Genomic DNA, 18,867 nt, shown 5'->3' with positions numbered 1-18,867 from the left:
GTGCTTTTGTCATTTGATGAGAGAAATAATCTTCTCTCTCTATAGCCGTTCCTCAGATTAATGACTCTCATCTGGTCAAGCCTCAAATCTTGTATATCATGCTGGCATCAGAGGAACATTTCAGTTCAGTTTTTTCAGCAGAGGAGCATCCCCCCTTCTACCAAATTCATCACAACTCTCCAAGCACACTTACCTTTTCTCCGGGCAACACACCATGTAACACACCAACTCAGTCTCTGCCTTTGAGAGCACTAGCTGCTGACCAGGCAGCCTCACAAAGCCACCCACCACACAGTACTCACATCCCTTACCAAAACATGAGAAAATCATCAGGAAACCCTTGGAAAGCATCCTTTCTATAGTAATGAGGAACATTTAATGCATGTTAGCTGCAATCTGTATCTACTGCTTTATTACCTCCTTACCAGAACTTTTACAAAACATACCAAGAAGTGAAATACTTTCCCCAGGTGGGGGAATGCAGAAGGCAAGCCTCTGCTGTGTCGGCTCCATCCTTGACCATCACACACGGATAACTCAGGGCACTACAGCTGCAGCGCTCAGCAAGCCACAGAGACAGAACAAAGTTTGGCACGCAGCACGCAGCCCACACATGAGGGTTTTATGGTAACACAAACACGATCCCGCCCTCACACAGAAACAGGGGAAAACCCTTCAACCTCACCTAGAGATGGAGTCATCGTTGCCATGGGGTTGGTGGGATCAAGCTGGAATCCACCCATCATGAACTGTGCATCTGACGAAGTGCTATCCATCTTCAGGTTGGGAAGGTTCATGTTCTGCGCCAGGTAGTACTGGTAGAGCTCGGCCTCGGCAGGGGACGGCAGGCTGCCGAGGCCCAGGTGCCGGTTGTGTTGGATTTGGGACATATTTTGCTGAAGCAGCATCATATTGTGCATGTGCTTCTCACTGGTCATGTGAATACGAAGGTTTCTAGCTACGTTGGTCTCATAGTCGCACACCTCGCACCGCCACGTGGGTTTGGTTTTTGGTTTGGTGGGGGAGGGGGCCCCACAGGTGCTACCAATGTTGGCGGCTGCAGCGGCCGCGGCTGCTGCAGCCGCTGCTGCCGCCCCAGCGGTGTGGCTGAAGACTTGCTCTCCCCCTCCGTTCTGCAGGTTTTGCATGTTGTTGAGATGCTTGTCAGACTGCATATGAATACTGAGGTTGCCTTTGGTAGTAGTGGAGTAGTTACAGACCTCGCAGCGGAAGGGCTTGTAACCACAGGTGTAGCTCTCACCCCGTGCCAGCCGTGGGTGCGGCTGCCCACTTTTGCAGTAGACACAGGAGCCACCTGGCTCAGGATGTTTCTCCTTCATGTGCGCCTCAAGCGTCTGCTGGTACTTGTAGTGCCAATTGCACTTGGGACACTTGAGTGTCTTACATGAGTTGCGAGAATGCATCATAGTCATGTGGCCACCCAGCGACCGCGAGGAGCCCAGGACCGTGTCACACTTTGGGCACTCCACGCCGCTCCCCGAGGGGCACTCCCCACCCCCAAGTTCACAGAGGGGGCCAGCATGCTGGTGATGGGAGATGTAGCTCCCGTCCTCGCCCTCTGTGCTCTCATTTGGTTCTGGTGCTGTGGCATTGTCTTTATTGGCACTTTCATCGATAAAGTCCAGCCTCCTGCTGCCCTCTGCCACGTTGGCTCCACCGCCCTCATTGTTAAAGCTTAAGTGATTCCTCCTGTTTGCACCATCAAAGACAAAGGAAGAAGCAGAATTAGAACTAGTAGAAGCTGTGCCCCGCGACAGGGTCTGGAGCACGTTAGGCATTAAGGGAGAGTTAGAAATGCTTTGGTTTGAGAGAGCAAGGTCCTTTTTGCTGCTGCTGCTGCTGCTGCCGCCTGCCACAGCCCCAGAGTCCTCCTGGGGCCTGTCCTCCAGTTCATCCTCCAACTCGCTTGGAAACAGTCCTTTGCAACCCTCATCATCCTCATCTTCTTCCTCTTCCTCCTCCTCCTCTTCCTCCTCCTCCTCCTCCACCTCCTCCTCTTCTTCCTCTTCTACCTCTTCAACTGGCTCTGCCTTCTCTGAAAGGCTGTCCTGGTCACCCCCTTCTTGCTTCTCCCCCTCTGCCACCCCAGGGTCCTTCCCCTCTGAGGATTTGGTGGGACTGGAAGCCAGCGGGCCCAGGGGGACTGAGGTAATTGGAGTCTTCAGAGCCGAGCTGGTCAGCCCACCCAGGTTGAGGAGCGTACCAGGGGCCAGGACACCTGACGGCGGCGGCTCCGCTCCGCCGGCTGGCCCAGCCTGGAGGGCCTGCTCGCCTTCCATACGAATGCCACTGAATTTACCATAAAAACTGTGTCCAGGGCCTATGAGGTTAGCTGTGGAAACAAGAGGGTGCTGAAAGGTTTTGTTTTTTGGTTCCAGAAAGCTGACAAGGGGTTCCTTGTCTTTGCCTATCCCTTGGATGATAGCGGAGATGTTCTTATTGCTAAGAATTTTCCGCTCCTCCTCACTCAGAGTCATTCGGTGGTCGTGCACCGCGTGGGTCACGAATGAGCGGACATACCCAAAGGAGAGCTTGCACAAGAAACACATCAGGATGGGCTTCCTCTTCCCGTAGAGCACAAAGCCATCGAATTTGGACAGGTCCACATTGTTGGGAACATCTTTGGATACGCAGGAGCTTTTGGCAGAACCATCGCTGTTCAGGTAATCCTTGTTGCTTTTGTGTCGCACATCGAAGACGCGGAAGCTGTGCAGGACGGGGCTGATGCCCGCCAGGGCTGAGGTATTCGGGAAGGCCTGGTCTGAGCCCTCAAACCACTTCCCGAAGGATGAGGCTATGTGGAAGGTGTTGATGATCTGTGGGTAGACGGGGGCAGCGGCGGAGGGCTCTCCCTGCTTGGAGAGAGAGTTCGGGAGCAGCGAGGGGAGAGCCCCGCTGCCACTGCCACAAGCGCCCCCACTCTGCACCAGCTGGCTGAGGCTCTCCACGATGTAGGCCGAGCCATCCGGCTGGTAGACGATCTCACCGGCCAGGTTCTCCACATCGCTCTCCTCGTCCCCATCCTCACTGCTCTCGCTCCCGCTCTCCCCCCTCAGAGGCGGGGGCGGGCGGGCGCCGGCGCAGCGGTGCTCCATGTAGCTCTGGAGGCCAGCGAAGGAGGCCGCGCACTGGCCGCAGCTCACCTCCTTGCCGGCGGGCTCGGTGCCGGGGCCGGCCGCGGCGCTGCTCTCAGGGACGCGCTCAGGGAAAGGAACCCTCAGGCTGTCCAGGGGTCCGCGGCTCTCCGCCGCGGGCTGCTCCATGCTGCCGGCCGTGTCCGGGAGGTGGGTGCTGTTGAGATCAGTCCATTGCTGGTGCTGAGGGATGCCGCACCCATTGTCCTTCCCGGGGATGACGGGCGAGTCACAGCCTTCCATGGCAGGGCCGGCACGGAGCGCTCATTGCACCCGGTACGGCTGGGACCTGCAGGCAGGGAGAGAGGAAAGAAACAGGTGAGTCAGAGAGAAGACGACACAGTTCCCATATAAAGACCATGCATCGCGAACGCCCTGGGGATCCCGCTCTTTGGGATCACAAGGGATGGCACGAGAACTGGTTTCCCAAAACAGGCTCCAGGAACAGAAGGCCCAACCTAGGATGCTGCACCGGGAGGGCAACCACAGGAAACGAGCAATGACAACCAAAAGGTGCTCACCCCCTTCCACTTTTCTTGAGTCACCGAGGGGAGCAAGAAAGGCAAGAGGCTAATCAAAGAGAGCTGGAAGGTGGGAAAACCTCCCCTTCACCTTCCCTGAAGGGGCCAGGAAGATTGTAGGAACTGCATTGACATCCCCAGAGCTTTAGATCTCCCGAAAGATCTTCAAAACAATAAAAAATAAAAAAGATTAACAGAAAAACCTTTGAGAGAAGCAGAGCTAGGAAGCTACAAAAGAACACTGCCAGAACTTCAAAACTTTGTAAAAATTGTACTCCCAGATCTGTGGCTCCCTAAGTCAGACGCTGTTATTTCCAGGCGATTTCCCTGTTAGCTGTTCGGGGAGCACAGCAAGCATCCTGGGCTCAGTCTCACACATGCACCTCTGCAGTAGATCATAAGACCCAGAGCAAGAATTTTGGAGTCACAGCTTTTAGTATGCACGGGAGATTTATTTGCTGTTTTCTGGACAGAGTTTAAAAGGAGAGACGTCAGGAGAAAAACCAAACAGGAAATTCCAGATCTGACAAGGGTCCATCCTGGGGATCGGAAAGTGGTCAGCTCAACATGCTTCAGGAAGCTCCCAGAGATCCTGCAGGACACAGCCTGAGCACAAACTGCTTCCCCTCAGCCCCCAAACACAAACAGATGATACAGGTCCTGCAGGAGAAGGATGGACACCCCTCCCACTATTTCTGTTCCACCAAGCACGAGACCCAGAGAACTCCCACCAACAGACAAGCAGCCGGTGAGCACAGGCTGCTGAACACGGCCAACATCCACAGCTCCCCGGTTTGCTGCAGCCTGGGGTTCTCCCTTATGCTGCAATCCCAATGGAGCCTGTTAGGCAAAATGAGCCTTTCTAGAGGTTACAGACCTATGAGCTCAGGTCCCCAAAATGTTACTGTTATGAGCCGGAGCACTATAACGCCGACCACAGATCAGTAAGAGATGCCAGTTCAGCTGCAAGCCTATCAAGAATCCTGCGTGCAAGGATGTGTCCCTATAGTCTTCTTCCTAAAGGGAAATGCTGGGCAAGCCAAATGGGATGAAACACCCACAGAAGTTAAAACCCTGCTATCTCATCTGCAATAGTGATTTTTCAACCTTTGAACAGATTTCCTTCTACATACAGATAAAAAGCATACAACAAAAAACAACTCAGGGTCAAAACTGTAAAAGCAGAGAACTCCACGTTTTTAGGATCAACAAAACACTGGCACTCTAGATCTGTGGTTATCAATGCCGTGGAGGAATTTCTACATGGAATTCTATCTTCTACCAACTAAATGCAAGGACGCTTGTGTACATACAAACAGAGGTGGTTTTTTAAACACATTTTAGTCTTAGTTTGAGAAGTCCATTGACATTAACAGCCTGCTACCGCCCTTTGTCTCTTTCAGAGACTACTAGTTTTTTAACAACATAAAATGCTACCTAAACATTAAATATTCTAATTATAGTTTGAAAGTTTTTCCAGCACTTTCTAGCTTGATCTGAGTCCATTAGACACGGCAGACTCCCGAGAGCTTCTTTAGAGCACTGTACCTGTAACACAGACAACAGGCACAGGCACACCTTGCATGCAACTGCGCCAGCACCTTGCTGCTGCACAGATGTGCAACTGTTACTAAAACACCGTAGGAAAGAGAAGGAAAAGTATGGAAAGAACTAAACATTTGTCAGAGAATGCCTCATCAGCTGCAAAGCTGGTAACACACAACAGAAGTAGGGAATGAAGTGTCTGAACTAGTTCAAACAAAAGTAAACACAGCAACATTAAACGGCATCTCTCCTCTTCCTGCTTTCATTATCTACCAGCTTATTTCCCCTCAGTACCAGCAGCCATCCCTCCTTTTCTGGTTTGCCTACAAGTCTTGACCTCTTTTCCCTGCATACGGTTTCCTATGTAATCATGTACATGGAATGACAGACAGGTGTCCTTACAACACACGCATTTATATGCCTTCACTTTCTCCAAGCCCTTCTTCATCCACAATAACGTAAATACCTAAGTTCTGTGATATCACCGATCAACATTAATAACAGTGTGTTAGAGTGGTCCCTCGAGGTGTGAAAAGGATCTCTGTCACCTATCCTCCAAATACTGCTCTTCCTGTTGGGGCTACCCCTGCATGCTCTCAGGAGTATACTCCATGCATGCTTTTGGCTAGCAGCTGTTGAACAGCTTCCGATGCCCTTTTCCCCTGTGCTGCTGAGCCTCCCAATGCAGAGGAAAGCAAAAGCTCCCCCTGCTAGCACCAGAAAGCACTCCAGCATTCAGGGGGAGGTGTCTTCTGTGTTGTCCTCACCCCGCATCAAGGATAACACTCCCCAGCACCCAAACACTATTCCTGCCTCGTGGGAATCAGAAGTGGAACGATCAGACAAAAACAAGCCTGACCTTCTTCCTCATGCTCCTGACCATCAGATTTGGATTCTGGACATCCCCACCTGAAGGTATCTGGGCAGCTTTCTATTGTATTTTACTTCAGGTGAAACTTGAGAAAAAACTATTTCCTGCTACCTGTGAAGTCAGAAAGTAGCAGATCTCAAAGCAAGCCCAGAGCAGCTGCCTAACGAGGGACACAGAGGCACAACGGCTTCACGATCCGAAGTGTCTGTACACACAGCTTTATAGCATTTCCAGTTCCCACTTTCCTGGGACCTTATGCCAGGCACAGCTATCTGTGTGGCTGCATCGGGAATAAATAGCAGTTTGATCTGCAATAGAAATAACCTGGTGCACTGAATAAGACAGAGGAATACCTTGATTCTGGTGACAAAAGGCTCAGTCGTCCTGGACACCGTTTTGCTTACCTTAGCTAAAATGATGTTTTAACAGTGCCTTGTAACAGCTCTTGCTTACTAGCTCTCTCCCACTAAACGTTTGTCTTTAGCTATGCATTTCTTTAAATTGATCCCAGATTCTTCTGTAATGAGGCTGCATATTCATCTTTCCACAACATGACACATCCTGTCCTCCTAACTGCTACCTTTGTATTGACAACTGTGATCCAAATCAAAGTGAAACATTCATATTGGGTGAAAACCGAGAAAAATGAGAAACTCTCTAAGCCAAGAAATGTGTATTTCTGCCAAGAAAGGTTTTGGGAATATCTGTGCAGACTTCAAAGCACGATGTGGAAGAAGAGCACCCCAATTTCAAAACACCTCAACAAAAAGCATTCAGTTTGCCAACCTGGACAAAAATTCCCAGGCGATAAATAATTAAAAATCCAAAAATCAAGTATATAAATAAGAAAAAAATCATTAAGAAGACAGTAAAATAGCAAAGCACAGCTAGCTCCCCAGGAGCCATGCACAGACGACACACAACGTGAATCTGAGCATCTCCATTATCAAGAACTCTTGATTGGCAGAAAGATGCCTGACTGACAATTGGGCCAAAAGGGTTAGCAGGGCTGATGGGGCGGGAGGGTTAACAGCCTGATTGTAAAATCAATGTAATAAATGCTTGGTAAGTTACAGGAACATGCGGGAAGAGAAGGCCGCGATTGATAAAGGACTGCGGCTTTGATGCTGCACTGGGGACTTGTTTATTGACAAGAAAGCCAATCTCTTCTCCGAGCCAGGCCAGGCCAACCTGCAAGCGCTTACCAATTAATTGGTGGGCTTTTCTGCCTTGGGTTGCTTTAACATGTCTCCCCCCACTCCAAGTTAACCAGCTCAGGAGGTGCTGCTCTAAAGGACTCTGTTTGCTCGGCATGCAGCCCTGTTGGGGCAGGTGGAAAACGCCACAGTCAGAACACGGCCTGCCGGCTGCGTGCAGGGCCCCAGGCACGTGCCAAGCCCCCTTCAAACCCAGCGTCATCCCCAGAGCTTTCCTAAAGAACAATGCTGAAGGAGGAAAAGGCGCAGATTTGTTTCCATTCACACATGAACCGTAGGTGTCATCCCTTTAAACTGAAATGGGCAATTTCCTTGTTAATGCAATCCAGACTTTCTGCTGGAGTACAACGTAGTCCGCTACCAGGGGCCCTGCATCTCCCTCCGAGGCCATCCCTAAATGACCCAGAGGGGACACACAGAGCTGGCGAGGGCAGACCAACCCCTGCGCGCTCCACACCTCCCCATCCTCCCCCTGCCCCCCCGCCCTCTTTGCTCTGTTTATCAGCCAGTCAATAAGAAAAGGTAGTTCTTACTTAAGGAGGCAGAAGTCAACTCGTCAGGTCGATCAGCACTCTGTCTGTAAACATGGTTTCCCGTAAAATCAATGAACTCCAGTTACAGAGAGAACAGCCTGAGCGCCAGAGACTCCCCGTGCCCGTGCGGCAGGGAAGGGCTCTCCCTCGCTCCCTTCTCCAGCCTCATGTCCCACGGCTGCTCCACGCAGCTGGCAGCTGCCCGCAGCCCCCACGGCTCCCGTCGCTGCGCTTGCCGTGCCTCCCACAGGCAGCCCCCCACCCAACCCCGCAGCATCGCTGCGCCTCGCACCCTTTGGGGGTTTGGGACCCTGTGGTACGGCTCTCCTGGGCGCGGGCACCATCGGGCAGGGAGTTCCTACCAGGGCAGGAGCAGCAGCCACAGCGGCCCAGAGCTGAACCACGGAGGACCCGGCGTGCCCAGAAGCACTGCGCTGTGCCCCACCTTTTCATCGGGAGTTTCTACTAACCACGGCTACTCCATCTGCAGCCATGCTCTGTCCAGAGCACAAGGGAAGTCGACCCCTGCTGCTCCCCGTCACCTCCTTGCAGCTCCCCGTTTCGCTCCCCACACCACCAGAGCTGCCATCTTACAGCAACGCTTCCACCGCCGAGGAGCCGACGGCAGCTTGCGGGGCAGCTCCGGCCCGCGACGCCGCGCATCTTCCTCCCCATCGCGGCGGCAGCGGCAAGGGGAAGGGAGAGCAGGAGGGAGGAGGGGGCTCCTGCTGTTGCCCAGGCTTCCCGAGAATTAAATATGAACAGCCGTGCTGTGTAATTTTAAATTGTTAATTAGCACAGGGTTAATTAGGCGGCCCTTTCACAAGAGGCTGTTTGGCAGTAAACCAAGACTGGAAGCAATGAGGAAGGAGGAAAACAAAAGGAGAAAGAGACAGTGAGAAACTGTTCCCTCAGCTAATGACCCACATGGCACCATGAAAAAAGGGTGCTGAGGACAGGGAAAAGATACAAGCAGATGCATTACATCCACGGCCATTACCCTGGAAGATACCCAGCAAGGCACCCCACCCCCTGCCTATTCCCACAGCCCACACGGTGCGGAGAAGTGCTCAACCTTGTAATGAGCAGGGTCTGCTCCTTCAGAGCATCCTGGCAAGCAGCAGAGCCTCACAAATTCCAGCCAGCTTTTGATTTTTAAGCTTTATGCCATGGCTCCACAAAGACATGGCTTATGCAAACGCTTACAGTCAGCAACTGGACCCGAGTGCTTCCTGTTGCAGAGAACTGCACAACGGCCTCTAAACTTTGCAAATACACACCTACCTGTTGTGCCAACAGACGCTCTATAAATCAATACCATAAACACAGGCTGAGACTACCCTAGATTAGCTCTAGCACAGGTGCTGGTGATTCGCAGGGGAAGAGGAAAGGGTCAGAGGCAAGAAGACAAAGAAAGCACAGGGACTGAGAGTGGCCTTCGAATCTCTGTGCACACCCCTCCTTACTTGCTCATCGTGGCATTTTAAGATGTCTCAGAAGGGCACAGCATGGCAAGATGCTAATGGTCAGGTCAGCCAAGAAGCACCTGGCTCAGGAATGGCACAGGATGGCACTTGTTCCAGCCTAAAAAACTAGGGGTGGGCATACTACTGAGTAGCCAAGTAACTGCGTAATCCCCGAGTCCAGGTATGCTCAAAGCTAAATGCTCCTGGGAACAGAAAGCCTGGGAGGGGGGAGAAGGCGGTTACCCAATCCGTCTGGAGCGGTGACACAACGAGCCCGGAGCATCAAAGCCTCCTGCGTCACTTCCCAGCACCTGGCGTGCTACAAAGCACTCTTGTAACACTTAGGAAATTGCATGTGGAAAAACATGATAAAAATCATTACCTAGAATCAAGAATTTAAAAACTAAGGAAAAACAGAATGTATGTTGTTGCCAAAGCAACTTTAATTCTGCTCCTCTATACATATGCATTATGACTGCCTTTAATTGCATGATCACACACTACCTCGCTTAGCGAGGAGAATGGTCACATACGAGGGTAAAATAAAGCTGCGTGAGTATGTTGTCGCTTCATGAGATTTATACAGTAGCAGTTATCACACAAATACATGGAAAGTCACTTCCTAGAATAGAAAGATCTTCTTCAATTTCCTAAGCAACAAGGGCTGGATATTCGAGCTTGGTGGCAACACACAGACAGCTTCAGTCCCCAGCGTCAACAGAACGTGTTACCTTCTGAGATACAGAAGGCACGCGAGCCAGCTCCTTCCCATTCATTAAGGTACCAGAAAGGTTGGCAGGTATTACTACCATGCAGGAAAATGTTGACAAGTCTGCAACATTATTTGAAATATTAGGGTAAAATGGTATAAATGAGCCAAAAAATTACATATAACAGTGAATGCGGATGCGTGGCTTGAAGAATGATTTCTAGCTATGTCTTTTGTCCACATAGTACAGTGCCTGTGCTCTGAGATTCTTCTTGAGCAATTCCTAACAAGATGACTGAAAATAATGGTATTTATTTGCTGAGGTCAACGCTTTAGTTTTAAGCTCATTTCCCTTTTTGACATATTAAGTTGCATTTTGCATGTTTCCCAGCAAGACAAAGTTGTGTTTTGGCATACACCTGATCACAGTGGAGTTGCCTCATCAACAAATGAGTTTTGCTGAATATTCACAGCCAGGTGTCAGCCCTGCCAAATGCTGAACAAGCTCTCTATCCAGCCTTCTTCCTTATCTAAGGTTTGGGTTTACCAAGCAAAAGCTCTCAGGCTGCTTTGAAACTCCTGGAGTTTCTCTGCAGGTGCTGCTCAGCGCTGCTGTTTCCATCTGGACACGTGTCCATGCCCACGCACCAGGAAGCCAGCAGACGTGCCCCTTGGTGGGAGAGGGGTCCAACCAACATCGCCCCACAGGTTCGAATACCTGTTGGCAAGAGTCCTGGAGCTGCAAGTACTCCCGAACCCGCTCACTATGCTGCCAAAGCCCAGAGTTCACATGCTTCTGCAGAAGTCCCTGTGAACACCACACATTTTCCCTTCTAAGCGATTCTAACCAGCTGGTCCTGAAGGGCACAAGGTCCCCAGAAAGGATGAGGCAGGACACCGTGGTCTACAGAACGGCAAGATTCATCAGGCACCTCAAAAGGACAGGATGGTCTTCTCCCTGCAGGAAGACAACCACATGGTGGGCTTGCCTTTGGCAGCCGACAGAGCTCCAGAACTGGCGTGCTGACAACACAAACAGGCGCTGCACTGCGCAGGCTCATTAACGCGGCAGAGAGTACAGGCGCGCTCTTACACACAGGCTCACATGCATAAGCACAGCAAGTTCCTCAGATCTTCACAGGATCATTAGCATAAACAGCTTTTCAAGCAGCAGGAAGCAAAGGAAATGCTGAACAAAACAGGACTGAAAGCTGTAGGGCTCAAGCACTTGGCATGAAACTAAGAGAAAGGGTCTCCTTGAGAAGGTGAACCTTCTGCATTATCCACATTTTTCCTCTGTCCTTCACACCAGCTAAAGTTTAGCCAATGAGAGCAATGCAAGGTTCAGGGAGCTTTTCAGAAAACATTTTGTTATGAACTATTATTCCAAGTTTGCTGATCCCTTTGAGCCAGCTACTGTACGACACACAAAAATATTTATATAATCACCAACCCACTGCCATTGAGAACAGAGTAATCCAGAGGAGTACCAGAGGGTTTTAAGTGAGCAGCTGGGGAAAAGAGCGTTTATTCCCCCAGAGGGGCTCTCTGGAGTGAAAGTATTTTGCAGTGGAGGTAGACTAGCTTAAGTCGCTTTTCTCTACAAAACAAAGTGAAACACTTGCTTAGTTTATAAGCGACGTGTCGTTTTCATGCTCCCAGGACACCGAGCTTGTTTTCCATGTCCTGCACGAACCTCCCTTCTCTTATGTCAGACATGACAGAAGTTTCAGATTGTGTTCCCACATTGGTTTGTTTTAAAACATTGCACATTCCTTGATTCTTCAGTTGTGCAATTTACCCCTTTGCTCTAAAACCCCAACGTTTCTTGTCAAATGTCATTTCCAGACGATGTTGCTGAATAAATAGCTACACTTGCATCTGGTTCACATATTCAGTGCAGTGTTGTTGACCTGACTCCAAAATTAACCAGAAGAGCTATTGGGGACAGGCTCCCTCACTCAGTTGCACAGACTCCACAGTTCCTCAAATCCCATACTTAGCGAAAGTGGTCTCACTGTTCCTTTTGCTGCATTCTGAAACTTGCCTTTTTTTGCCCCTCCTTCATTGTTATCCTAGTACCCTGTCCAGTAAGAGCTGTCACCGCTCCTCTGCAGCCACCTGTCCCTACCACAAAGTGCAGCTACACCCAGCAAGACCACGCACTAGGTAACACCTACACTCATCCAGCCCACAGAGATGCCCTGAATTAAAACTTGAGTTTTAAACACCAACTTTGATAGTTCATATCTATTTAAATCACCAGATCTCTACCACAGTGTAGCACGTACAGTAAGACTACGGGACGCAAACCAGAGCAGTGACTCCTGAAAGTGAGAAATTCCAGATGGCTTTTGTGGCTCTGCCGATGGTTCATCCTCTCCCCTCCTTCCAGTTACTCGATGTGCTGGGCAGTCCCACCCAGTAGGAAATGCCACGAGGCATTTGCACTGCTGCACAGAGAGCTACCTCTTATAAACCACCACAGCCAAGCTCCAACCAGACCCTCTACAGGACTTCAAAAGCAGGCAGAGCCAGCCTCAGATGGTCCCGCCCGGAAAGCTAACGCAGTGCTGTTAGACAGCACCCTCCAACAATCCTCACAGCACACAGCCTGCAGACTCTCATGCCTAGGCAGGAGCCCTGCCAGCACTCCCTTCCTTTCTGCTCTTTTACCCAAACAACATATGTGTTCCAGACTAGTGTCAAGGGCCAAACAGAGGGTAAGAGTTAGACTCATAAGTCATGCCGATCTTCTCTGCCAGGGCTCAGATCCAGTCCTTGTTAGGAAACAGACGCGCTGCCTGGTCCTGGGCTCGGTCCCTCCTTCCCACCCCTCGGGAAAGCCTGTGCTCTGCACCACCAGAGCACGCTCGGAGACAGGAGCTCAGCATTAGGTCATTCAGGAACCGTTCCGCTCGCTGCCCCGACAAACACCACGGCTGCCTGCTGTTAGCACTGAATCACACGCTGGTGTTGCGAAGCCCCATCGCAAAGGTCACAAGCACATGTGCTCAGATGCGCTGCCAGCATTTTGGCACGGAGTACGTTTTACTGGTCACAGTGCTGGAACGGAACCTTCAGAAATAGAGATCCCTAAAACAGATGAAGAAATCTGCCAGTATGCTTGGGAAAGCTTCTCAGGTATGCTGTATTTTATGCCAACTTTTAGCAGATCAGAGAGGTCCAGGAGGTCCCAGGTTCCTACAAAGAGAGCATCTGCGCACTCATCTGCTTACAAAACACTGCTCTGTTATAGACTCCAGGTACAGCATGAGGATTTTCTTTATCTGGTCAAAATAAACCCTTTTGATTGCAGCAACCAACAGGCGTCAATAACTACATGCCGCTCTACAGGCTCAAAGTCTCAAGTTCATACTCTCTAGGTCCACAGAATGCAGCAACTCTATCAGCAGCTACATCCCTGTAACACTTTAGAACAAACACATCTCTTGTGAAAGTTTAACTGTCTCACGAGGGAGAGCTGACACGGACTCAGATAAATGCAAGTCCCAAAGCACATGCCCAGTGGGTCTGTACAGGCTCCCAGACCCAGGTACAGAGGCATCACGGCACACCTATGTAGGGCCAGGCATCCTCAGAGCTGTCACTTCAGGGGTGGGCAAGGAACTTGCTGCATGCACTTCGAGACCTCCAGGACTGAAAGTGTTACTCTGATGCTTGCCCTCTTGCTAATTGTGGGTTTTATTTTTATTTCCTATTACCCTCTTGCACGCCTGATGAGATTATCTTACCGGAACTGACACAGCTGGAGGCTGTAGCCATACATGGAGCCTCTCAGGAGGCAATGCAATTTTATTTTCATTGATCAGAAATCAGCAGGGCAGTAAATGATGGGAAATTCCATTAGGAGAAATACTGGGCCATGAGACTCAACTATCTAGGTACACCCAAATCCCACAAAGTCCTGTCTTTAAGTCCCATCTGGATCCTGACATAGTCATCTTTCTTCCTCCCAAAATGGAGTAAGCAACTAACCTGATACTCTTAATCGCTGACTGCTCTGCTAGAAGCTGAGGCAACGCTGTCAAAATACCCCCAAGGGTTCACTTAGTTGAAACAAAGTCTTTGGTACACACAGCAGCATTTAGCTCTCCCAGCTCAGCCTTGCTGGCTGCTGCAGGATCAATGGAGTTTTACGAGCAGATGTCCTGTTGCACAGCCACCAGATAGCACTCGCTGCCAGAGGTCGTGTAAGTACGAGCTGTGACAGCACAGCCATGAATTACCCAGTTCTCAGGTATCCCAGCAGACCCAGAAGCAGCTGAGGGCATGCCCGGTACACTCTCCCATTCCAGTCCCATTCTGAGCCCAGGACCTGGCAAAGCAGTACAACCTCACTGCAGAAAGAGCAGTCTTCCTCTTCCAGGACAGCGATCGCAGTGCACGCAATAATCTGGTGAAACCCCTTCCAGCAAAGCACTACGACACGCTGTTACGGGCCCACGCTGATTTCAGCCCAAACCACAAATCACATTTCAATCCTTCTATTTTAAAATAGCATGTATGCAGATTTTTTGTATTCTATTTCACATTCCCAGATTAAAATCCTACCATCAGGCATCTCGAAATAAAAGCTCTTTTTGGCCCTGCCCACTGTTAAATTTCGGCGAACATCTAGGTTGAAACCCGTCTTTTGCCTCCTGCAGCAGGACGGCCAAGCCCATCAGGAGAGCACGGGTTAACAGAAGCTGACCGCAGCACAGTTGTTAAGGTAATCAATACCAGTGAGATACTAAAGCAGCATAAGCCACATTATTGATTGCCAAGCAGATGATAAAACTGTTTATTATGATAATTGCAGGGTGCCTGCAAGATGCTTCTAGCGCTGTCTTGAGCTTTTTACAAAAATAAGCATTGCCAGGTCTTCATCTTCTGTCTGAGGACCTCCTGAACCCTGGCAGAAGTCCTCCACACTCTGCTATTCCAGAGCACTAACCCCGAGCCACCTCCACCTCCAAGCTCCTGCTCGGATGGAGGTCACATTGCTGGGGTAGTCCCTGAACTATTTACCACGCGCACACCCTGTATCGCGATACCACTCTCACAGGCAGACCTATGCTCACCTTTCTCTTGAGCAACCCCTTCCAGGGAACGAAGAGAAATACCAAAAACTGTAATGTCAGTTCTCAGTCCTCCCTCTGATCAGCTAAAAATCAAAACTCCTTAATTTCTCACTTCAAAAGATTTTCTTCAGTATTTCAGTAACTTTTTTCTTTAGACTTTCTGGTTTATCTTTACCTTTTAGGAAGTTTAACAGAATTCTTCCCTCCAGGGCTGAAATTATTGTGCAATACATTAACAATTTTTTTAGATAACCGAACTCCAGATATATTCAGTTTGGGAGATTCACCCCTGCGTAGCACTGGGTGTATGTGCATGCAGGCCATACCACAAGGAAGACGACAGCAGCTCGGCACCAGGTGTCTACAAGATGAGCAACTCATCTACCGGGAAAAAGTAAGACGACACTACAAATACCAAAAAGCTCCTCCTGAACTAAACACAACAGCATGCCCCATTTGGTCTCCAGAAAATAAGCAAAATGTAAACTGCCAGACTGCATCTTCTCTCGCAAAAGCATCTCGTACTTCAACAACAGGAGCAGGAATGGAAACTATATCATAACCGGGCTCCATGCTAACGCTGCTATCAAATCACAGCTGAAAATGAGCTTTAACAAGGACTGAAGCTCCAGGGTTCTGTCAGCAGCTCTACGGGAACTAATTATGAAGCACAGGTCCCATTATCTCCCAGTATGGACAATGCTCTGACAGCTTCATTTAGGTATTAACCCAAAGGACCATATGCTACGGTACTTGGTGCAGAACTCCACTATTCAGGCTAGCTGCTTTCAGGCGAGCTGGGTCACTCTCTCTAAGTAAGCCGAGTCTGTATTTGCAAAATAAACCTCATGCTGGTCAAGGCAGTCTTACTATGGACTGGCCTCAACCCGTATCACACCACTGATGGTGCTTCTGGATAATGTTCTAGCCCTTTCTTCCTCCTCCTCACATCTTCTCTCACCACCACGGGGATGAGCTCCCTGCTCCCTGGCACCTCCCTGCCCCAGGCCCCCTATTCCCTGGTGCCTCTCCCCAGCCGTTCCCCCCCCCCCCACCCCCTTTTTAAAGGCTGCCACAAGCACAGTCAGAGAAGGGTACAAGACCTGTGGAAAGCCATGTTCTTCAGCAGGAAAACCAGAACATGATACAACCCTTTCACCCTTCCATTGCTAAACCACCCTTTTGCCTAGGCTGGTTTTTCCCATGCACATCTGTATCCTAAGAAACTGTTGAGGAAGGCGTTTTACTTCTCCAGTTGCTTGCAGAGCAGGTAAAAGGTTAATGGTGGAATTGACAATGTGATCAAACTGGCACGTCAATGAGCAAACAGGTCACAGCACACAGACAACGCTTTAGAGACTGGAGACTTGGCCAAGAGCTTCTAAAATCTGTCCCCGCTCACCCCCAAGCACCGCTGACAGGCCACAGAACCTCACAAAACTCATCACAGAGGTCTCAGAGGGCTGAGGCTGCTCTTTTTTTTTTTTTTTATCAGCAACCCTGAAGATAAGCAAGACCAAAACAATCCCTTATAATTAGAGTCTAACGAACTGGAGTAGATATCCCTCCCCATCATGCCGATAAAGGGCCAGCCACTACTATTCCCTTTCCCCCCAGGGCCAGAAGGAGCAGAAGAGTCGACTCGCAGCCAGCGCCAAGCACCACTGTGCCAGGTTCCCCAGGACAAGGCATTCTTTGTTTTTCATAGGAAACCCACTGTTACTTACAGCCAGCCCCAGCTTCACACCAGCCCACAGCTGCAAGCCTTCTGAAAGCTGACTTCTCCATCTGAAGCACTAACACGCAGCTCAGCCCCACACGTAAGGCGTCTTGTTTTATCAACACTTCTCTGCAGAGCGAGCAGAACCCCACCTTCACGCAGCAGCTGGCTAACCGCAAGGCATGATCCACAGAGCCAGAGCCCCGCAGGCCCTCCCTGGGAAGCGTGCTGAGCACCGCTGACCACATGCGCCAAGACACGCAGCAGAAGCACTTCCCCGAAGGCTTGCTTGGATTTTTATTTCCTCTGTTCTAGAACAACATTTTGTAAAAACGTTCTTGTTTCGTAAACAACTTTGTTCTGCTCCTCCATGCAACCAGAGGAATTAGGGGACATTTTAACAATGGACGGGGCATCGGCACAGCTTAAAGTCAAGGAGGGACAGTAACAAGTATGTCTCCTGTCACCTATTGAAAGCTCTACAAAAGATATCAACTTTCACACCCTTTCTGGCAGTGAGAAAAGGCTGTCCTGCAGCACATGAGGACAAGCCAGATGACAGTCCCGAAGGTGACCGCAGAACAGCAGCCCTTCCCTCCGACACACACCATCTCCCTCTACAGCCTGGCAAGCTCACCATATTCACAAAAAACCAGGCGATGGGAGGAACAGATCTATTTCCTAAAGACAAAACAAGCAACTAACAGCAGCCAAAAAGGGTCAACAAAATTCCAAGTGCTCTTCCCTACCTCCTGTCTTGTTAATACCTCTGTGCTCAGAGTTCAGGGCTCAGCTGACTGTGCTTGATCAAGCAGTGCTTGCCCCTCGTTGCTCTCAACGTTACCGCTCCTTCTGTAGCAGCACCTGAAGGCTCCAGTGGTGCTGGGCTACCCGTGCCCAGAAGCAGCCCTCCTGCCGCGCTGCGTCCCAGGCTCAGGGAGCTCGCAGCCCCCTCGGCACCCATCCTGCCACGGCCAGCCCCGAGAGGAGCAGCTCTGCCAGCCCCCCGCAAGCTTTCTTCTGCGCCTCCCGACCTACCCAGAGCCACCCGGTGCTTGCTATAGTGGTGAGCCTACAAGACCCACTGCCCTTCCCAGCCCACCTGGAAGCGCAGCACCAAGGATGCTAGCTCGTGCTCCACCTTCAGAGGAGCCAGGGACAGCAGAGGGGTGTCCCAGTGCCGCTTACTTTTCTTGAAAACATCTGTTTTCATTATCACTATTGCTTTTAATTAGCACTTTACAGCAGCCTTAAGCCCTCACAGCTGGAGGAAAGTTCTGCTCCTAAATGAACAATTAAAAGGTGCACTAGGGGAATTTCTTTCTCATCTTCAGAAATGCCTTTCTCAGCAGAGCTAAAAGGCAAGTCACCCGGTTAAATGGAACTCCCTTGAAGGGGTATCTCAAGGCCGTGCTCAAAGCCTGCAGGTCACCCTGGGACTCCCACCGCCTGAGCCATCTGCTGAAGTCGGGAACTCAAAATACCGAACTTCAGCATTACTAATGAAGGGGTCTTAACGCTTCTGCCCTGCATCACTTGCTGAATGGCCTCCTCTTCCTCACCTGGTCACAATAATTGCCCTGAGGAAGTCAAAGATTTAATGCCCATCTCACTTGTGGAAGGCCCCTGTCAATTTAATTTACTCAAGAGTTCAGGCCAGGTACAGACTGTAAAGTCAGAGCCCTGTTAAATGCATAAGAAAATAGGTCCATATGAAGCACAATTACCAGAAATGTGGTCTCCAGATCGAGTGTTTCTTTGTGAAACCAGAAATGAGAACATCCTCAAAAAGCCCCAACAGGCTGCCTTGCCCATTCTGAAGAAAGCAAAAGGACGGAGAAGGTGAAGGAAGGCACCGGCAAAGGGTTGTCCTAGGGGTACCACGATGACCCCGTCCCCAGCGTTCACACACAACAGAGCATTAAGAGATGAGCTGCGCAAGGGAGTATAAAGAGATCAAGCTTCAGTCAGAAACAAGCCATGAAGAACCAACATTTTTTAGTCAACGTTTATGAAAATAAGGGTTTGCCTGTACCTGTTGTC

General features: G+C 50.1%; 1 protein-coding gene across 5 annotated transcripts in view; it reads right to left on the bottom strand.

The window, feature by feature from the left end:
- ZFHX3 (zinc finger homeobox 3) overlaps positions 1–18,867 on the bottom strand; it is a 475,206-nt gene that overhangs the window by 108,070 nt on the left and 348,269 nt on the right. For 3 of the 5 annotated variants that reach the window (XM_035336639.1, XM_035336636.1, XM_035336637.1), the window contains one exon: positions 686–3,444. In XM_035336639.1, coding sequence (XP_035192530.1) covers positions 686–3,398 — 2,713 coding nt within the window. In that variant the 5' untranslated portion in view covers positions 3,399–3,444. Of the gene's footprint in view, positions 1–685; positions 3,445–12,814; positions 12,818–18,867 lie in introns of those variants that run through there. The other 2 variants (XM_035336638.1, XM_035336635.1) reach the window with 2 other exon arrangements.

The sequence above is a fragment of the Oxyura jamaicensis genome, chromosome 11 (assembly GCF_011077185.1).
Source record: "Oxyura jamaicensis isolate SHBP4307 breed ruddy duck chromosome 11, BPBGC_Ojam_1.0, whole genome shotgun sequence".
NCBI lineage: Eukaryota > Metazoa > Chordata > Aves > Anseriformes > Anatidae > Oxyura > Oxyura jamaicensis.
Note: the sequence above shows the minus strand (reverse complement) of the source record. Positions and strands in the feature narration are given on the sequence as shown.